Source organism: Schistocerca nitens, chromosome 4, assembly GCF_023898315.1.
Source record: "Schistocerca nitens isolate TAMUIC-IGC-003100 chromosome 4, iqSchNite1.1, whole genome shotgun sequence".
Taxonomy (NCBI): domain Eukaryota; kingdom Metazoa; phylum Arthropoda; class Insecta; order Orthoptera; family Acrididae; genus Schistocerca; species Schistocerca nitens.
The window spans coordinates 906276954-906298439 of record NC_064617.1 but is presented as its reverse complement, the minus strand read 5'-3'; the positions used below and the strand labels follow the sequence as shown (position 1 = coordinate 906298439).

Sequence of the window (21486 nt, the reverse complement as noted above, 5' to 3'; positions counted from 1 at the left end):
TCTTCAGTCCTGAGACTGGTTTGATGCAGCTCTCCATGCTACTCTATCCTGTGCCAGCTTTTTCATCTCCCAGTACCTACTGCAACCTACATCCTTCTGAATCTGCTTAGTGTATTCATCTCTTGGTCTCCCTCTACGATTTTTACCCTCCACGCTGCCCTCCAATACTAAATTGGTCATCTCTTGATGCCTCAGAACATGTCCTACCAACCAATCCCTTCTTCTGGTCAAATTGTGCCACAAACTTCTCTTCTCCCCAATCCTATTCAATACTTCCTTATTAGTTATGTGATCTACCCATCTAATCTTCAGCATTCTTCTGTAGCACCACATTTCGAAAGCTTCTATTCTCTTCTTGTCCAAACTATTTATCGTCCATGTTTCACTTCCATACATGGCTACACTCCATACGAATACTTTCAGAAATGACTTCCTGACACTTAAATCAATACTGGATGTTAACAAATTTCTCTTCTTCAGAATCGCTTTCCTTGCCATTGCCAGCCTACATTTTATATCCTCTCTACTTCGACCATCATCAGTTATTTTGCTCCCCAAATAGCAAAACTCCTTTACTACTTTAAGTGCCTCATTTCCTAATCTAATCCCCTCAGCATCACCCGACTTAATTCGACTACATTCCATTATCCTTGTTTTGCTTTTGTTGATGTTCATCTTATATCCTCCTTTCAAGACACTGTCCATTCCATTCAACTGCTCTTCCAAGTCCTTTGCTGTCTCTGACAGAATCACAATGTCATCGGCGAACCTCAAAGTTTTTATTTCTTCTCCATGGATTTTAATACCTACTCCGAACTTTTCTTTTGTTTCCTTTACTGCTTGCTCAATATACAGATTGAACAACATCGGGGAGAGGCTGCAACCCTGTCTTACTCCCTTCCCAACCACTGCTTCCCTTTCATGTCCGTCGACTCTTATAACTGCCATCTGGTTTCTGTACAAATTGTAAATAGCCTTTCGCTCCCTGTATTTTACCCCTGCCACCTTTAGAATTTGAAAGAGAGTATTCCAGTCAACATTGTCAAAAGCTTTCTCTAAGTCTACAAATGCTAGAAACGTAGGTTTGCCTTTCCTTAATCTTTCTTCTAAGATAAGTCGTAAGGTCAGTATTGCCTCACGTGTTCCAGTGTTTCTACGGAACCAAACTGATCTTCCCCGAGGTTGGCTTCTACTAGTTTTTCCATTCGTCTGTAAAGAGTTCGTGTTAGTATTTTGCAGCTGTGACTTATTAAACTGATAGTTCGGTAATTTTCACATCTTTCTTTGGGATTGGAATTATTATATTCTTCTTGAAGTCTTAGGGTATTTCGCCTGTTTCATACATCTTGCTCACCAGATGGTAGAGTTTTGTCAGGACTGGCTCTCCCAAGGCCGTCAGTAGTTCCAATGGAATGTTGTCTACTCCGGGGGCCTTGTTTCGACTCAGGTCTTTCAGTGCTCTGTCAAACTCTTCACGCAGTATCATATCTCCCATTTCCTCTTCATCTACATCCTCTTCCATTTCCATAATATTGTCCTCAAGTACATCGCCCTTGTATAGACCCTCTATATACTCCTTCCACCTTTCTGCTTTCCCTTCTTTGCTTAGAACTGGGTTTCCATCTGAGCTCTTGATATTCATACAAGTCATTCTCTTATCTCCAAAGGTCTCTTTAATTTTCCTGTAGGCAGTATCTGTCTTACCCCTAGTGAGATAGGCCTCTACATCCTTACATTTGTCCTCTAGCCAACCCTGCTTAGCCATTTTGCACTTCCTGTTGATCTCATTTTTGAGACGTTTGTATTCCTTTTTGTCTGCTTCATTTACTGCATTTTTATATTTTCTCCTTTCATCAATTGAATTCAATATTTCTTCTGTTACCCAAGGATTTCTACTAGCCCTCGTCTTTTTACCTACTTGATCCTCTGCTGCCTTCGCTACTTCATCCCTCAAAGCTACCCATTCTTCTTCTACTGTATTTCTATCCCCCATTCCTGTCAATTGTTCCCTTATGCTCTCCCTGAAACACTGTACAACCTCTGGTTCTTTCAGTTTATCCAGGTCCCATCTTGTCAAATTCCCACCTTTTTGCATTTTCTTCAGTTTTAATCTATAGGTCATAACCAATATATTGTAGTCAGAGTCCACATCTGCCCTTGGAAATGTCTTACAATTTAAAACCTGGTTCCTAAATCCCCTGTATCTCCAGGGTTCTTCCATGTATACAACCTTCTTTCATGATTCTTAAACCAAGTGTTAGTTATGATTATGTTGTGCTCTGTGCAAAATTCTACCAGGCGGCTTCCTTTTTCATTTCTTAGCCCCAATCCATATTCACCTACTATGTTTCCTTCTCTCCCTTTTCCTACACTCGAATTCCAGTCACCCATGACTATTAAATTTTCGTCTCGCTTCACAATCTGAATAATTTCTTTTATTTCATCATACATTTCTTCAATTTCTTCGTCATCTGCAGAGCTAGTTGGCATATAAACTTGTACTACTGTAGTAGGTGTGGGCTTAGTATCTATCTTGGCCACAATAATGCGTTCACTATGCTGTTTGTAGTAGCTTACCTGCATTCCTATTTTCCTATTCATTATTAAACCTACTCCTGCATTACCCCTATTTGATTTTGTGTTTATAACCCTGTAGTCACCTGACCAGAAGTCTTGTTCCTCCTGCCACCAAACTTCACTAATTCCCACTATATCTAACTTCAACCTATCCATTTCCCTTTTTAAATTTTCTAACCTACCTGCTCGATTAAGGGATCTGACATTCCACGCTCCGATCCGTAGAACGCCAGTTTTCTTTCTCCTGATAACGACATCCTCTTGAGTAGTCCCTGCCCGGAGATCCGAATGGGGGACTATTTTACCTCCGGAATATTTTACCCAAGAGGACGCCATCATCATTTAATCATACAGTAAAGCTGCGTGCCCTCGGGAAAAATTACGGCTGTAGTTTCCCCTTGCTTTCAGCTGTTCGCAGTACCAGCACAGCAAGGCCGTTTTGGTTATTGTTATAAGGCCAGGTCAGTCAATCATCCAGACTGTTGCCCTTGCAACTACTGAAAAGGCTGCTGCCCCTCTTCAGGAACCACACGTTTGTCTGGCCTCTCAACAGATACCCCTCCGTTGTGGTTGCACCTACGGTACAGCTATCTGTATCGCTGAGGCACGCAAGCCTCCCCACCAACGGCAAGGTCCATGGTTCATGGTTCATGCCTGATTAAGGGATCTGAATTCCACGCTCCAGTCCGTACAACGCCAGTTTTCTTTCCTCTGATAACGACGTCCTCTTGAGTAGTCCCCGCCCAGAGATCCGAATGGGGGACTGTTTTACCTCTGGAATATTTTACCCAAGAGGACGCCATCATCATTTAATCATACAGTAAAGCTGCATGCCCTCGGGAAAAATGACGGCAGCAGTTTCCTTTAGCTTTCAGCCGTTTGCAGTACCACAACAGCAAGGCCGTTTTGGTTAGTGTTACAAGGCCAGATCAGTGAATCATCCAGACTGTTGCTCCTGCAACTACTGAAAAGGCTGTCGCCCCTCTTCAGGAACCACGCGTTTGTCTGGCCTCTCAACAGATACCCCTCCGTTATGGTTGCACCTACGCTGAGGCACGCAAGCCTCACCACCAACGGCAAGGTCCGTGGTTCATGGGGGGAGGGGGGGGGGTGTCTGGCCATGTTCAGTGAAACTAAAGTTATGCATTATTTTTCATACCCTCAAAATTATGGCTTTGCCTAGGTCTTTATAAAGATCACTAAGTTGATCGCAATTGATTGGGCATGGAAGAGTTCACAGAGAGAACATTGTCCTAAATTTTCAAACCAAACAAATAAAGTGAATCCGTGCCAAAAATATTTTCCCTGTCATGTGAGCACAACACTGTAAATGACATTGTTTTTGTAACAGTATGAAAAGTGGTAGGCAAGCTGCAAATACCTAGCAAAGGAATATCATGTCCACTGTAACCAAGAAGAGGTGCATGTGACTTGCTGAACTTAGGCTTGTCCAACAGTTCGTAAGTTCTTCTGTTGAACAAAATCACTGACACCAATGTCCAACTGCATGCATACTTTGCAATTGGCAATCTGCAGAGCAACGAACAATTCGTTTACCTGACTCTGAACAGAGGATGTGTGTGATTTCTTCACTGTTGCTCTTGGTTTGCACGGTTTAACACTAGAGTCACAAGATGGCTTGGAAAAAGTGCATTGACTTCAATTGACTGAAATTTTTGAGAATGTGCAAAATGCATGTTGGACTTGTTTGTTTTTGCAAATTGACAGCTTGGATGTGACCTTGCTTGCCACCGTGCTAACACTTAGCATCCTGGCAAGAGTATGTCTGCTGCTTGTGTTCTGTGAAATGCTGACGTTAAGATTTAATACGGCTAGTAGAAGTTTATTCCACTTCCCAGTTGTAATACCTCTAATAGTTTTGTTGCATCAAAAGATTTACCTTTAACTTGACTTTCTGTTAATTCCCTTCTAGTTTTTGCCAATTTGTCCCATAGTCTTTTAAACTCGTTGGTGCTGTTTGTGACTTCCTCACTGGAAAGCTGGCCATTTTCTAAAGTGCATGAAGTCTCCTGAAATTTCTGAACTAACAGTGTTTGTAATTTTTCATTGAAACCTGAATGTGCCATGTGTGAATATATGGAATCCCCTTTGTTGCTTCTCTGTTGTAAAATTTCTATGCATGTTTGCGCATCTGTCATCTAATCTTTTAACAATTTACATTCTGTTTCTGCAAAGATGTGTAAACTGTCTACGTCCATATGCAAATCTTTAATATGTTCATGTATCTCTTCCCAAACTAAGTCACATTCTTTCAAGACTTCAGTGTGTGTTTCTTCTCTTAATACATTGAGTCTTTGATCTACCTGATGTCCTGAATGCACCTCTAATGCTTCATGAGTGTCTTTAATCTGAGTTTCTGATTCTTGTCGCAGTCTGTTTTGTTTTTCCATTACTTGCTCATGAGTGTCTTTAATCTGATTTCCTAAGCCTTGACATAGTTCCGCAAATGTTTCTTGACATTTATCATGACTGTCCATTGCTTTTACGAATCTATTATCTATCTTGGAAAATTTTTCATTAGATTGTTCTCTTACTAGGAAAGCTATTCATTTGGCCGTCTCTGTATGTCTTCCAGTTTTTGTAATAACATTTCCATACTAACTTCTGTTGTGATGAGGAATCTTTATCACCAGCATAAGCAAATTCTCATATATTACTGATTCACTGCACTACAGTCACAAAAACAATTTTGAAATGAAATACTGGTGTAGAAATGAAATACTGGTGTAGCTCACCATAGTCGTACTGTTTGCTGGTGATGGTTTGGTCGTCGACAATTGCGTCATGATGATACAATGGTTTAGAGAACATGCTGACATCCTGGTTGTGTAGACTGTGTGCTAGTGTCACAGTGGTGTAGACTGCATACTGGTGTTACACTGGTGTAGACTGCGCTCTGGCGATGGGTCAGTCATCTACAGTTGCATGCTGGCCAGGCGTTGCTGGCTGTGTGCTGGTTCTTGGCAGGCCATCTATGGCTGCGTGTTTTGTCAGTTTAGATGGATGCACTTAGCCCAGGCACATCGATGTTGTTGTTTGTAATACCTGTTGTCCTTGGCAATGCTTTGCTGATTTATCACAAAATTTCTTCCTTACAGTGTTTTATTTTTTTTAATTTTTTTTATGTGTGACTTTTCACTTATAACCATACAGTCGCCATGTGGAGTGTTTTAAAATGGCTAATGACTGCTGTATTTAGTTTGTGTGGTGATGTTTTTTCTGCTTGAGCAACATCTGTTCTAGACCTATTACTCCATGCAGCTACCACTGACACCACCATCTTAATGCTCCCTTATTAGATTTTTGTAGAGATTCAACCTGCAACTCATGTGATTTATCTCTCTGTCCAGCTATGCTGTGCCCTGGTCTTCTTTGGCTTTGAACTTCTTCCTTCCGTGCAGATTGCTATAAGTGAAGTGGCTATAAAACAAAACACTGCTTCTGTAGTTACATAAAGTGTAGATTGGTTCCAATTATCTCTTTATATTGTCCCAAACTTTCAGAAGCAATTACATGTTACATGGGAAGTTACTACTCCCAGAACCAATTAACATAACTGCATCAAAGACATCTCATTACACATATGTGAGTAGTATAAAACAATTATCCTCATATACATAATATTCGTCCTCCTTGGTGTCAGGTGTCGTCCATAGTACCAGAGCTCCCTCGTTCCTACTTGCTCACCGAGATTACAAATGCTCTCCATCAGATAGACTCTGCACCTGTTGAGTAATGCTCTCCCATAGTATGTGGTCGGATGTTTACAAACTAATTGCGATCGTGCACATCTTTACTAAATGACATATGTGAGTTCTGTATTTAAGTGCATGAGACGCCCTTCCAGAATGGCATGGATCACTACAATGACCGTGACAGTTTATGTTTCCACAGCTGCAAATTATATTTATTCATAATGGAAGCATGTTTTTGCGGTATTTTAACTAAGTAGCTCTGTTTCATTAGCAGTGTGTCACCTCTGCTACTTTCCTCTTGCTGATTTTTCTGTCACATTTTGTGTAGACGGTGCATCTATGATGTGCCTTTTCAATTGTAAATGGAACAATGGCCGATCCTTTAACAAAAAAGATTCTAGTTCAAACTTCTACTATGAAATTTGCTTATCAAATCATAGTTGTATCCATTACATGAAAACAATCATCTGGTCTAGCATGGTCAACCTGCATAGCCAAGCAAATGCAGCTGATGTTGAGTAATAAGTGGAGCACAATTATACAGGGACAACATTATAAGACTGCAAATCCTTGAAACACCTGTAGCTCCTCCTTGGAGATGGAGGGAGGGAGACGGTGGGAGGGTAGAAAGTTTCTGGGATGCCATTGACAATGAGATGCAGGAACTTATTTTCTCAGTTAGCCAGTTGAAGTTCAGTATAGTGAGGTGCCAAGAACTACCAATAAGAAAGGGTATGCTCAACACATTGTTCTGATGTTCAATCAAAATAACTACATCACTGATATGAATTACAGTAAATGCCTGATGTATTACTCTCCAATTTAATGTGACTTTGGATATAACACAGTGTCAAAAACTTTTTACAGTCTGCGTGTAGCATTTCTGTATTATCATTTACATGACAAAGACATTATCAGAGCTGCACAAAATGAGAGTGATAAAGCAGTTGAAGATAAGAATGAAGGAGAAGGATGCATAGATGGAAATAATGGATAATGTAAACAAAATGATTCAGTGAATGGAGAGATAAAGTAAGCCAAACCAAATTCAGTTGCTGCACCTTATGAAGATAAAACAAAAAGAAAGTATGTGAAGTGATCTGCCAAAAGTAGTTAACTAACTTTTTTTAAAGCAGTAGAGAAATGCCCATACAGTAGCTTGCAGATAGTGTTGTACATAATTGTGTATTTTGTATACCACATTACAGTATTTTAATTGGTACTAGTGTAATGTCAATAGTTTGTTCATCGTTTGAATGAAGTTTATCAAATTGCTGTATTTGATAAATTTCTTAAATAGTTTACTTGTAATATCCTTTAAGTTTAAATACTGTAGAATAAATAGCGCATTATAACATTGCATTATGTGCTATTCCAAACTTCCCACGCATCATTTATCATTTCACTGCTCACTATTGACGCATTGAAGTTACATCTAACACCTCATTACCGGTATATCGAGCTTCTGCTGTATCTGAAATATGGCAAAGTACATCATTTTTAAACACATCTGTAGAGAATAACTCATGTTATAGTACTGAAGATCAGTTCTGTATAATTCACAATATTGCTCTGTAACATACTGTTTTTTCCTACTCTTCCAGTTAGAATGAGATTTACAGAGAGACTGCAGACACATATTGTTATGACACACAAGCAATAAGACACACATATAGTTAAGAAGGTTATACCACACTTGCAAAACCTTGTGTCCGTATTGCAAGAAAAAATTAGTTGGAAATAGGGTCTAATTTGTATTAAAAAGGTTAAAACCATTAGCTGCATCCTGAAGAACGTAAAAAATGGGCATCATGCACTGGCATTCATTTCGCAGATGAAATATATCAGATAATACAGCAGTGAAGTCTTTTACTTAGATGATCCTGGGTGGACAATAATCCAACTTGCAATAAATTATCATGTTCAACAATATTCCTAAGTGCATTATATACCCTCATATGGTGAGAGGTGGGAACACACAATGCACCCAGGAACGTTGTTGAACATGATTTTTTTGGATGTCCAGATGTTTTGTTGTGGGGAGGCATCAAGAGGAGCTCTTAGAATGAGAGGATATTCAGCAAATGGGCTGGCCTGGCCATTCCCCTGACTTAAACTCCATCAAGCCTGTGTGGGATGTTTCAGGGAGACCTCAAGAACCCCTTACCAACCTTATGCCCACCATGGGTGTATGTTACGGAGTCTGTATCCTGTCCGTGATGATCACAAGCCCTATTAAGAACTGTGTCCTGCTGTTTGTAATGCCCAAGGGACCATCTTAAATTACAGGGACTTCTGTATAATTATTGTCACTGAATAAAAGTGTCATTTCTGTTCATTATGTATTTCTTACTGTACCTTCTGCTCTATACTATAGCAGATCTTACTATGTATGGACCAAATTTCATCGAGCTTGTGTTACTTGGCAGTGACACGAAATGCGAAAGTTATTTTGGTTTGTAAGTTTTGCAGTATAGTTCATATCCGCATCTGTACATCCCAAAGAACTTGCAGCCAGGAGGTTGAGAGTGACTTGCAATCAATCCATTTCCAGTAGGCACTGCTTCAAATTGGAGATGCAGTCCCAGTAAAGGACAGCAATTTGAAGAGGAGTATGGAAACTGTAATTATTTTGTCAAAAATATGAATATGAAATTAATATCAGTACTTCCATGTTTGGCAGTCGTGATGACTCGGGAGAATCAGTTATGTATGACAGTGATAGCAATTGAGTGTGATGAACCTACTTTTCAGTTTGGTAAAATTAGGTGTCATTAGTTTTTATTTTCCATATTTAGAAATGATGTGTGTATTGTAGTAGTGTACACTGTTGCATTTAGCATCTGAAAATTACTGAGTTGTTTCAGTTTATCCAAAATATTAAAGTAATTATTACACCAGGTCTAAGTTGAGAGTAGGTCCAAGTCAGGAACAAATCATAATTGCTGTTTCTTAGGTTGCTAGGATTGCACAAGGGAGGTGGTACTTATTTCCTCCTTGTCTTCTCTGTGTACCAGGTCAGTTGTAGGACAGAACAAGTTCACTGCCCTTACCTCTGTTTCTCTATTTGCTTTGAAATGTAGCATTATGGAAGTATGGTTCTGTCTTGATGATGATGATGATGATGATGAGGTCCCATACTCCGAGGAGCGTAGGGGACGATGCAGGAGACTCACACCGCCGGTTAGGCAAGGTCCTAGTGGAGGTGCTTTGCCGTTGTCATCCTCCAACCATAATGGTGATGAATGATGATGATGATGAGGATGACACAACACCCAGTCATCTCGAGGCAGGAAAAATCCCTGACCCCACTGGGAATCGATCCTAGGACTCCGTGCATGGGAAGCAAGAACGCTACCACAAGACCACGAGCTGCGGATGGTTCTGTCTTGAGCAAACACAAATTCTTCTTTAGCATCAAAACAGTGACACAGTGTGTGTAAGAAAATACAGGTTACATAGAGGCATGAATAAGTAGAAGCAACAAAGAAATGGTGAACGGGAACAAAATATCAGCTATACTGCAAATGACAGACAGCCATGTAAACATCAGTATGAGATACTAAGAAAATTCACTGAAATGTACCAGCTGATCAAAAAGTCAGTATAAATTTGAAAACTGAATAAATCCCGGAATAATGTAGATAGAGTGGTACAAATTGACACACATGCTTGGAATGACATGGGGTTTTATTAGAACCAAAAAAAAAAAAAATACAAAAGTTCAAAAAATGTCCGACAGATGGCACTTCATCTGATCAGAATAGCAATACTTAGCATAACAAAGTAAGACAAAGCAAAGATGATGTTCTTTACAGGAAATGCTCAATATGTCCACCATCATTCCTCAACAATAGCTGTAGTCGAGGAATAATGTTGTGAACAGCACTTTAAAGCATGTCCGGAGTTATGGTGAGGCATTGGCGTCGGATGTTGTCTTTTAGCATCCATAGAGATATCGGTCGATCACGATACACTTGCGACTTCAGGTAACCCCAAAGCCAATAATCGCACGCAGACTGAGGTCTGGGGACCTGGGAGGCCAAGCATGACGAAAGTGGCGGCTGAGCACACGATCATCACCAAACGACACACGCAAGAGATCTTTCACGCGTCTAGCAATACTTTCTTTTTGTTCTAATAAAACCCCATGTCATTCCAAGCATGTGTGTCAATTTTTACCTCTCTATCTACATTATTCTGTGGTTTATTAAGTTTTCAAATTTATACTGACTTTCTGATCACCCGGTATATGGTAACCGAGACAAAATGCCCTAATTTCAAATGTCCATAATACAACATGTATTCAGTACGTAAAGCAGTTTTATGCGACAATGGATTAACAAAGTTTTGAAGTTTTTCTACATGAGCCCCTTGAGTGGCATGGAGGATATCTAGTCAGTAGTCAGTCTCTCTCCATGTATACTTTGCACTTGTGGTGCAACAGTCTCAGTTGTTGCTCTAAACCTGTTGAAAAATGCCTGCAGCAAACACTGCTCATTTGGGTTTATTTCAGGTTTCACCTCATGTAACAATTGCACTGTATATGAATAAAACTTTAGGGGCTTGTGTAGCACATCATAGATAGTTTAATTTGGGACACCAAGCTCTTGTGACACCATAGTAATGGATTTCTTATGACTTCTTGCAAACATATCTGAAATTTGATGAACAGGCTTATCTGATGTTCTTCATTTTACACCACAATGCCTCTTAGCAACAGGTCATGTCTCTAGATGCATTGCTTTCCACGCCTTGATTCTCTTGGCATTGAGAGGGCTTCTGTAGTATTCTGCACAGAAATGTTATTGAACTGCAGTGACGGACCTAGTTAAGCATACAGCTGTATGTTTTGTGCTTTTCCAGCATACACTGCAATTTTCCGTTGTTAGAAAAACTTTCAGTTTTGTCAGTTTTCAGCTCCTGAAACTAAAAAATGAATAAAAATTAACTTGATATAACATTATAAACAGCAAGCTTCCACAGCTAATATACCTTCTAACACCTAACAAAATTAATTGAATTTTTTATTATGTTCACGAATTAGGGCAGTTCATCTCGGACATCCTGTATTTGTGTGTTACAGAAGAGGAATTTGTGTCTGCTCGTGGCAGAGCCATATTTTTGTAAATATACAAGGGCTGTCCAGAAAACAGCCGTGTCTCATAATTAAAGGCTCCAAGGTGGAGCCACACCAAAATATATACTAAAATAAATTTTTCAATGATGTATTACAGAATTTAAATTATCAGAATTCATTTCAAATATTTTCCACGTGGATTTAAATAACACTGATCAATGTTTTCGGAACTCTTGAAATGTGATGCCACGCGATGCTTTTCAAACAGGTTGTAACTAGTTGTAAGGCTGTGCCTTGAAATGCTGCTTAGCTCTATGATGCAGAAGTCTAGGGGCATGGTTTCCTCTTATAGGCATCTCGAGGGCTCTGGTGTCCTACTGACCTGCACCCAATCTTCACGTTCCATTGCTTACATCAAAAGGGGATGAATAGAGGAATAGAGTTGTTGAATCTTCGCTGTTAAAACACACTCTCTATATATCTCTACTGTGATTTGATGTGTCTTTAATTGAAGTTTAGATTTATTGTTTTGATAGTGTTTTAGACAGATTTTTTGTGTCTGCCATTGGCTATTCTGTCCACCACTGGAGTTTGCAAATGTCTCGTCAGAGCACGCTAGAGTATGGTAACATAAGTATCACCACCTAGTGAGAGTTTCATGAATGATTAGAGGAAAAAGTGTGCAAAATGTACCCCTTGTGCGAAATACGTCCCGTTATTTTAGTTTCTTTGCTTGCTGACTGTGGGCCATGTGTGTTACTAGCAAGTTTCTTTTTGTGAGTGTATAATGCATGAGTTTAGTGAGCTTTACTTTCTTTCGAATAGTAGCAGCATATCACGAGTTCAGGAACAACACAATACGAATTAAGTCTGCAATTTATCAGGTAAAATTTTTGAACATGAGTTAGGATGAATGTGAGGTAACGTTGTGCGCCCAGATTCGATATAAAAATGAATCAAGAACAAAAACAATGTAAAGTCATGCAAGTGTATACACTCAATTTTAACAGAGCAATGTATAATGTAGCTGAATAGTTGTGTGATCTATATGACTTAAAATGCATATTTTTGAATTTCACAAGTGTAAATACAACAAATACAGTTTGCACATTTCCATGGCAGTCTTCATGTAAGCCAGTCACAGTACAAGATCCGTGATGTCATGGAAACATCACTGATTCATCACGCAAACTCATAAACACTGCAGTTTGAGTGCACAAGACATTAGATACCTGAACGATTAGAAATAAAAATACTAAAAACTATAACCATACAATGAAGCTAACATACACTGAATTAAAGATCTCTCCATAACACGTCTTTTAGTACCACTTGGTGTGGTAAACTGTCAGGAAATGTGACATGTGGGATAAGAAAGCTACCTATAGATTTTATCTTGAAGTTTGATTTTGATGTTATTTAGTAGTTGATCATGAAACGGAAAGAAGATACAGTAAGTAAATGTTTGGCTAGAGTGTGATATCTATATCTTGAAGTTAGCTTTATGTTATTTAGTAGCTGATCATGAAATGGAAAGAAGATACAGTATCTAAATTTATGGCTAGAGTGTGATATTGCTCCCATCTCTCTTTTCAAATCTTGGTTGTAGTGACAGTCTGATCTGGAGTGTAGCCTGAGGTCTAGGTTAGTTCTGATTGATAAATATAGCTGCCTTCCCCAATATGGAGACCACGAGCTGCGCCTGCCAGAAAGTAACAGACGTTTTGATCTATCATTGCGGTGGGTGGGGCCGCAGCTGTTACCTTGGTGCTGCAATAGAAATCCCACCACCGGTGAAGTGTGTTCTGTGATTAGGTTTGTGTTGACAAAAAAATGTAAACCAGTTGAAATTGATCACAGTCTTTGTAATGTGTATGGAAAAAAGGAGTAATAGGTTTGGGAGATACTTATTGCAAAAGTTTTGATTTCATTACAACATGAGTCCACACACAGACACTTGTACCTGAGAGCTCCTGTGAGGTTTTGAATGGGACGTGTTTGATCATCCATCATATAGCCCAGATTTGGTACGAAGCGACTACAACCTCTTTCCAGCAATGAAGACATGGCTCGCTACACAACACTTTGATACTGATGCCAAACTGCATGCCAGTATATACCAGTGGTTCCAACTGCAAGTGCCAGATTTCTACAGAGATGGTACTCAAAAATATTGGACCACAGTATGATAAATACCTCAGTTTGAATAGAGATTGTGTGGAGAAATAGCTTAAGAGAGTACCATTAAAGTGTATATAATAAAATCTGTTTTTCCACATTGTTAATTTTTTATATCAAAACATCTGCTGCTACTTTCTAGATAGCCCTTATATCAACAATTTATGATGAATATTAAAAAACTTTTACAGTTACAAAGCTGAACCTTTTCTTTATTTTAACAACAATTTCATTTGGTCTTAAGATCATCTTCCTGTTACATAAGAAATAATTAGCTGACAACAGTAAGGATGGGTTGCTAATCACCATATAAAGGAGATTTTGAGTCGCAGACAGGCACAACAAAAAGACTGCTACACATTTAAGCTGAAGCAGAAAAAACACACACACACACGACCACTGCTGTACCCAGACTGAGTCACAACTGTGTCTGATGGGAGCAACAAACCAGTGGTGGAGGTAATGAGGAGGCATGGAAGGGAGAGGGAGGGGACGATAGCAGGGTTGGGTGGGGTAAGGTGCATAGTTGCTTGTGGGAGTGTGCAAAGATATTGTGAGGACAGGATAGAGGCTGCTAGACATAGTTGCGAGGTTAGGGAGAGCGGGAGGAGGAGTGGAAATGGAGAGATGTAGAGAAGGGGAAAGGAGTAATGGGTGCATTGGTGGATTAAAAGGCTGTGTTGTGCTTGGGTGGGAGCAGGGAAGGGGATAGGTAAGTGGAGGTCAGAGTCAAGCGAAGGATGAAACCAGTGGGGAGGGGGGGGGGGGGGTGCAGTAATGTAGGATGTACTGCAGGGAGATTTCCCACCAGTGTAGTTCAGAAAAGATGGTGTTGGTAGGAAGATCCAGGAGGCACAGGTTGTGAAGCAGTCATTAAAGAGAAACACATTGTGTTGGGCAGCATGTTCAGCAACTGGGTAGTCTGGCTGTCTCTTGGCCAGTCTGTTGGTGGCCATTCATGCGGACAGACAGCTTGTTAGCTGAAAATCACACAAATGAAATTTCTTTTACAGAATGTGAACCATTAATTGATACTATCAGTACAAAATCTGGCACAATTATGCAAATATTCAATGATTGACAGATTACTAATACAGTCTTTGTTGTTCTTCATGCAGCCACGAAAGCATTCTTAAATATCTAAAAGCTGTTTGATACGAATATTGCTTAAACAAAATATTAAACATACATTAGGCTGGAGTATTTGAACTATACATATTTGAAGAACACCAGTCAGTGTCATCATCCTCAAATATATTGTCGAGAGACTCAGGACCATGTTAGAATTTGTGCTGCAGCAGTAAGTGCCGCAAGTTGCTAGTGACTAACCCAAAGCAGTGAGGAATGGAGTCAGCCAAAAGATGCAGTGACTACAGTGTGATGTGTAACTACTTGAGTGTATTACTTGTCATATACAAACAGAAACAGGGATAGTTATGTAGAAGAGGAACAAACGAGAGATTTGAACTTTTACCAAACTGGTATGCAAAGTTGGATCTCCAGCTTATTGCAAGTATATGTCTTAACCAAGTAGATGTTCATACATGCTTCTAGGACATACTGATACCAGATGATTCAAAAAGAATGAGCAGATTTTAAAAATTACAGGCAGATTATATAAAAGATAGAAACATGTTGCCTGTGTCACTGGATAGAGGAAGGTTCAAAGTTTTGACACAGCTGTGTTGTTGTCTGTAGCAACATGGTGACTACACCACAAGAGAAATCATTTTGTTTGTCGGAATTGCATGAAGCCAATCCATTTTTCAAGTGAAACGTGCATTCCATCATCGATTCAACAAAAAGCTGCCTCTGCACAAGAAGATTTATGACTAGCAAACACTTTTCCTGAACAACTCGTCTTTTTGGAAGAATCGATGTTTCATCAGTTGGGTAAAGTACCCGTAATGAAAGAATTTAGGAGTCTCAAAATCCTGGTGTCATTGTGGAATATGAAAGGCACTCACCAAAACTGAATGTGTTTTGTGCAATTTCTGCTCACAAAGTTTATGGACCTTTATTTTTTGTGGAGGAAACTGTGACAGGAATCTCATACCTGGATATGTTGTAAAATTGCCTGTTTCCTCAACTTCACAAACATTCCAATGATTACATTTTTGTGAATGACAGCATCCCACCTCACTTCCACTTGGAGGTGCAATATTATCTTAACAACACCATCCCACAATGCCGGAATGGAAGTAGTGGGCAGTGAGATCTTGTTCACTGATTTTGGCCTCTCGGGTCATTACACATCACACCTTCCAATCTTTTTCTGTGGGAGTATATAAAAGACTGAGTCTTTGTCTCACTTATGGCAATGGCAGCTACTCTTCAAGAGCAGAGAAGTCAAATTGTTGCTGTCAATTCAATAAAGACCTGTTGGTTTGATGTTTCTCAAGCAACATATAGTGCTCCTGTGGAGTGTATGGTATAGTGTCTGTGCGAACATAAAACTTTGAACCTTCCTCTATCCAGTGACATGCACAATGTGTTTCTACCTTTCACAGTTTGTAATAAACAATTGAAATCTGTACTTTCATTTTGGATCACCCTGTACTTTTAATTTAATTATTTATTTGCAGACAGTATAGATGGATCTTCTCCAAATGGATATGTGCTGATAGCACCACTGCTTTTGCAAATATTACTCTGCATTTGATTCAAGCTGCCATGTTGTTGTGGTCTTCAGTCCAGAGACTGATTTGATGCAGGTATCCAAGCTACTGTACCTCTGTGCAAGCTTCTTCATTTCTGAGTAACTACTGCAACCTACATCCTTCTGAATCTGCTCAGTGTATTCATCTCTTGGTCTCCCTCTACGATTTTTACCCTCCACACTTCCCCCCAATACTAAATTAGTGAACCCTTGATGCCTCAGAACATGCCCTACCAACCGATCCCTTCTTCTAGTTAGGTTGTGCAACAAATCCATCTTCTCCCCAATTCTATTCAGTACCTCATCAGTTATGTGGTCTACCCATCTAATCTTCAGCATTCTTCTGTAGCACCACATTTCGAAAGTTTCTACTCTCTTCTTGTCTAAACTATTTATCATCCATGTTTCCCTTTCACACATGGCTGAACTCCATACAAATACATTCAAAAAAGACTTCCTGACACTTAAATCTATACTCGATGTTAACAAATTTCTCTTCTTCAGAAATGCTTTCCTTGCCATAGCCAGTCTACTTTTTATGTAGTGGACTGTTAAGGCAGCCAGTCCACAGTGAAGTAGCCGAAAGGGCACGCGTCAACTCACGCCGTCTGGTGTTAAGTCTGGAACAGGATTCGTAATGAATGTGATAAAGAAAAGAACGTAGCTACTAGAACACTTAACTTTTATATTGTCCTTTGGTATACAGCATTCTGGATGATACAAGTGAGACTCTATCTTGAGGTACATGCAACGTTACAAATGGTTAATGACGCCTTGCTAGGTCGTAGCCATTAACTTAGCTGAAGGCTATTCTAACTGTCTCTCGGCAAATGAGAGAAAGGCTTCGTCAGTGTAGTCGCTAGCAACGTCGTCGTACAACTGGGCGAGTGCTAGTCCGTCTCTCGAGACCTGCCTTGTGGTGGCGCTCGGTCTGCGATCCTGACAGTGGCGACACGCGGGTCCGACATGTACTAATGGACCGCGGCCGATTTAAGCTACCACCTAGCAAGTGTGGTGTCTGGCGGTGACACCACATTTTATATCCTCTCTACTTCGACCATCATCAGTTATTTTGCTCCCTAAATAGCAAAACTCCTTTACTAGTTCAAGTGTCTCATTTCCTAATCTAATTCCCTCAGTATCATCTGATTTAATTCAACTACATTCAATTATCCTCATTTTGCTTTTGTTGATGTTCATGTTATGTCCTCCTTTCAAGACACTGTCCATTCTGTTCAGCTGCTCTTGCAGATCCTTTGCTGTCTCTGACAGAATTATAATGTTGTCAGCAAACGTCAAAGTTTTTATTTCTTCTCCATGGGTTTCAATTCCTACTTTCTTTTGTTTCCCTTACTGCTTGCTCAATATACAGATTGAATAACATCGGGGATAGGCTACAATCCTTCTCAACCACTGCTTCCCTCTAAAGCCCCTTGACTCTTCTACCTACGAGCTGCATCTAGTATCTGTACAAATTGTAAATAGCCTTTCATTCCCTGTATTTCACCCCTGCCTCCTTCAGAATTTGAAAGAGAGTATTCCAGTCAACATTGTCATAAGCTTTCTCTAAATCTACAAATGCTAGAAATGTAGGTTTGAATTCCTTACTCTATCTTCTAAGATAAGTCGTAGTGTCTGTATTGCCTTGTGTGTTCCAACATTTCTACAGAATCCAAACTGATCTTCCCTGAGTTCAACTTCTATCAGTTTTTCCATTCATGTATAAAGAATTCATGTTAGTATTTTGCAGCATTGCTGTATTAAACTGACAGTTCGGTAATTTTCACACCTGTCAACACCTGCTTTTTTGGGATTCGAATTACTATATTTTTCTTGAAGTCTGAAGGTATTTCAACTGTCTCATATATCTTGCTCTCCTGATGGTAGAGTTTTGTCATGGCTGGCTCTCCCAAGACAGTAGTTATAATGGAATGCTGTCTACTCCCGGGGCTGTGTTTCGACTTAGGTCCTTCAGTGCTCTGTCAAATTCTTCACCCATTATCATATCTCCCATCTCTTCTTCATCTACATCCTCTTCCATTTCCATAATATTGCCCTCAAGTACATCACCCTTGTATAGATGCTCTATATACTCCTTCCACATTTCTGCTTGCCCTTCTTTGCTTAGGACTGGTTTTCCATCTGAGCTGTTGATATTCATACAGGTGATTCTCTTTTCTCCAAAGGTCTCTTTAATTGTCCTGTAGGCAGTATCTATCGTACCCCTTGTGATATATGCCTCTACATTTACATTTTTCCTCTAGCCATTCCTGCTTAGCCTTTTTGCAGTTCCTGTCGATCTCATGTTTTAGACATTTGTACTCTTTTTCGCCTGCTTCATTTACTGCATTTTAATATTTTCGTCTTTCATCAATTAAATTCAATATCTCTTTTGTTACCCAAGGATTTCTACCAGCCTTCTCTTTTTACCTACTAGATCCTCTGCTGCCTTCACTATTTCATCTCTCCAAGCTCCCCGTTCTTCTTCTACACTATTTCTTTCCTCTGTTCTTGTCAGTTGTTCTCTAATGCAGTCTCTGAAACACTCTAAAAACTGTGGTTCTTTCAGTTTATCCAGGTCCCATCTCCTTAAATTCCTATCTTTTTGCAGTTTCTTCAGTTTTAATCTACAGTTCATAACCAATAAATTGTGGTCAGAGTCCACATCTGCCCCTGGAAATGTGTTACAATTTAAAACCTGGATCCAAAATCTCACTCTTACCATTATATAATCAATCTGAAACCTTCCAGTGTCTCCAGTCCTCTTCCACATATACAACCTTCTTTCATGATTCTGAAACCAAGTGTTAGCTATAATTCAGGTATGCTCTGTGCAGAATTCTATCAGGCGGCTTCCTTTTTCATTCCTTACCCCCAGTCCATATTCACCCACTCCTCCTCCTCCTCCTCCTCTTCTTTTTCCTACTATTGAAGTCCAATCCCCCATGACTATTAAATTTTCGTCTTCCTTAACTATCTGAATAATTTCTTTTATTCCATCATAGATTTCATCAATCTCTTCATTATCTGTGTAGCTAGTTGGCATATAAACTTGTACTATTGTGGTAGGCATGAGCTTTGTGTCTATCTTTGCTACTGTAATGCATTCAGTGTGCTGTTCGTAGTAGTTTATCTGCGCTCCTATTTTTTTTATTCATTATTAAACCTACTCCTGCATTACCCTTATTTGAGTTTTTATTTATAACCCTGTATTCACCTGACCAGAAGTCTTGTTCCTCCTGCCACCGAACTTCTCTAATTCCCACTATATCTAATTTTAACCTATCAATTTCCCTTTTAAATTTTCTAACCTACCTGCCTGATTAAGCAATCTGACATTCCACGCTCCTATCTGTAGAATGCATTTTCTTTCTCCTGATAATGATGTCCTCCTGAGTAGTCACCGCCCGGAGATCTGAATGGGAGACTATTTTACCTCCGGAATACTTTACCCATGAGGATGCCATCGTCATTTACTATACAGTAAAGCTGCATGCAATTGCAAAAAATTACAGTTGTAATTTCCTCTTGCTTGCAGCCATTCACAGTACAAGCACAGCAAGGCCATTTTGGTTAATGTTACAAGGCCAGATCAGTTAATCATCAAGTCTGTTGACCCTGCAACTACTGAAAAGGCTGCTGACCCTCTGCAGGAACCACACAGTTGTCTGGCCTCTCAACAGATACCCCTCTGTTGTTGGCTGCACCTATGGTACAGCTATCTGTATCGCTGAGGCACACAAGCCTCCCCACCAATGAGAAGGTCCATAGTTCATGAGGAAACAAGATGCCATATAAAATACCATTTGAAGGAAAAACCTGATATATTATCTGATTATATTAATTTTCTCCACAAAAATGACCTTCATCCCTTAGACATAGTACTAACACTAGCAGTTTTGCGTTAGGGGCCCAAGTCACAGTTTCCTTACAGACCAGAGATTATCTTCAGTGATTATCACTTGCTTCAAATACTCAACAGAATACAAGACGTGTGAACTATTACTTGAACATGTCCATGTAGTATGGAAGACTACTATGAAAACCTAACATATTATTCCAATTCTCTTTTACAAAAATGAAGTGTACAATGTGTGTGTGTGTGTGTGTGTGTGTGTGTGTGTGTGTGTGTGTGTGTGTGTTTAACAGAAGATATATATAACATTACATTAAATATTTTTGTCCAATGTTTGACAAACTGATACAGTCTTCTCTGAGTGATTTCCTGCACTTGTTTTCAAAGAGGTTACAGCACAAATTATATATCTGAACTATTGTTTTAGGTAATTACAGAAATGCTCATGACGTATTGCTGGGTATGTACCAGGAGCTTCGTAGAAATGGTATTCGTATACCATCTGAAATGCAGATCAATCTATCCCTACTGCACTCCTACATCCTTGTACGCCTGCATGTTCGTCAAGGACAACATGCAAAAGGTGCACGGATGCTGATCCGAGTTGCCAAAAATATCTCAAAATTTCCTTCTCGTAAGTAATCCCATATGCTACTATTCGTATTTTTAAATAAAACTGAGAATTTTAGGTGTAGGATGTTGTACAGAAGAATTAATTATTTCAGTGATGATAATTTGAGGTACCTAAATTTAGTCTGGTCCCTTTAATCCCACAAACCAACCAACCAACCTAAATTTATTTTTTACGTTGTTAGTTTTTCTTTCTGGTGTATTTTTATTTTTTGCCTGTAAGTTTTAAATACCAATAACAAAATAAATTTGAAAGTATTGTAAGACTACATACCATTACTTTAGTAATTCCATGGTCGTTGTTGGTTTCTCACAGATATTGTTCCTATCTTGACATCCACTGTGATAGAATGCTCACGAGCAGGTCTCAGGAAATCAGCATTCACTTATGCTGCAATGCTCATGCGCCCTGAATATCGCTCTCAGGTGGATCCAAAATATGCAAAGAAAATTGAAGCAGTAGTAAGGAAACCAACAAGAGGAGCTCCTGAAGAAGATGAATCAGTTTCTCCTTGCCCATATTGTAATTCTGATCTTCCCGACACAGAATTACAGTGTCCTCGCTGCAAGAACACTATCCCCTTTTGCATTGCTACGGCAAGTATCATAAAATTCTTTCTATAGAATTTTGGAAAACATACAAGCTACATTTTGTAATTAGATTTGTAGTCTAGGAAATTATGACTTGATATTCAACAGTCTCTTTCAGTATGTGACCGCGCAAACAAAATATGTTGCAGAAATTTTGGATGTAAATATTTCGTGTAACTGTTAGCTTCATGTAACACTA

The 21486-nt window shown here is 39.4% G+C and overlaps 1 protein-coding gene across 3 annotated transcripts in view; it reads left to right on the top strand.

Moving 5' to 3' along the window:
• Positions 1-21486, top strand: part of LOC126253477 (WD repeat-containing protein 19) — a 328532-nt gene that overhangs the window by 279278 nt on the left and 27768 nt on the right. For all 3 annotated transcript variants that reach the window (XM_049954835.1, XM_049954834.1, XM_049954836.1), the window contains 2 exons: positions 20494-20700; positions 21013-21293. In XM_049954835.1, the coding sequence (XP_049810792.1) occupies positions 20494-20700; positions 21013-21293 (488 nt within the window). The remainder of the gene's footprint in view (positions 1-20493; positions 20701-21012; positions 21294-21486) is intronic.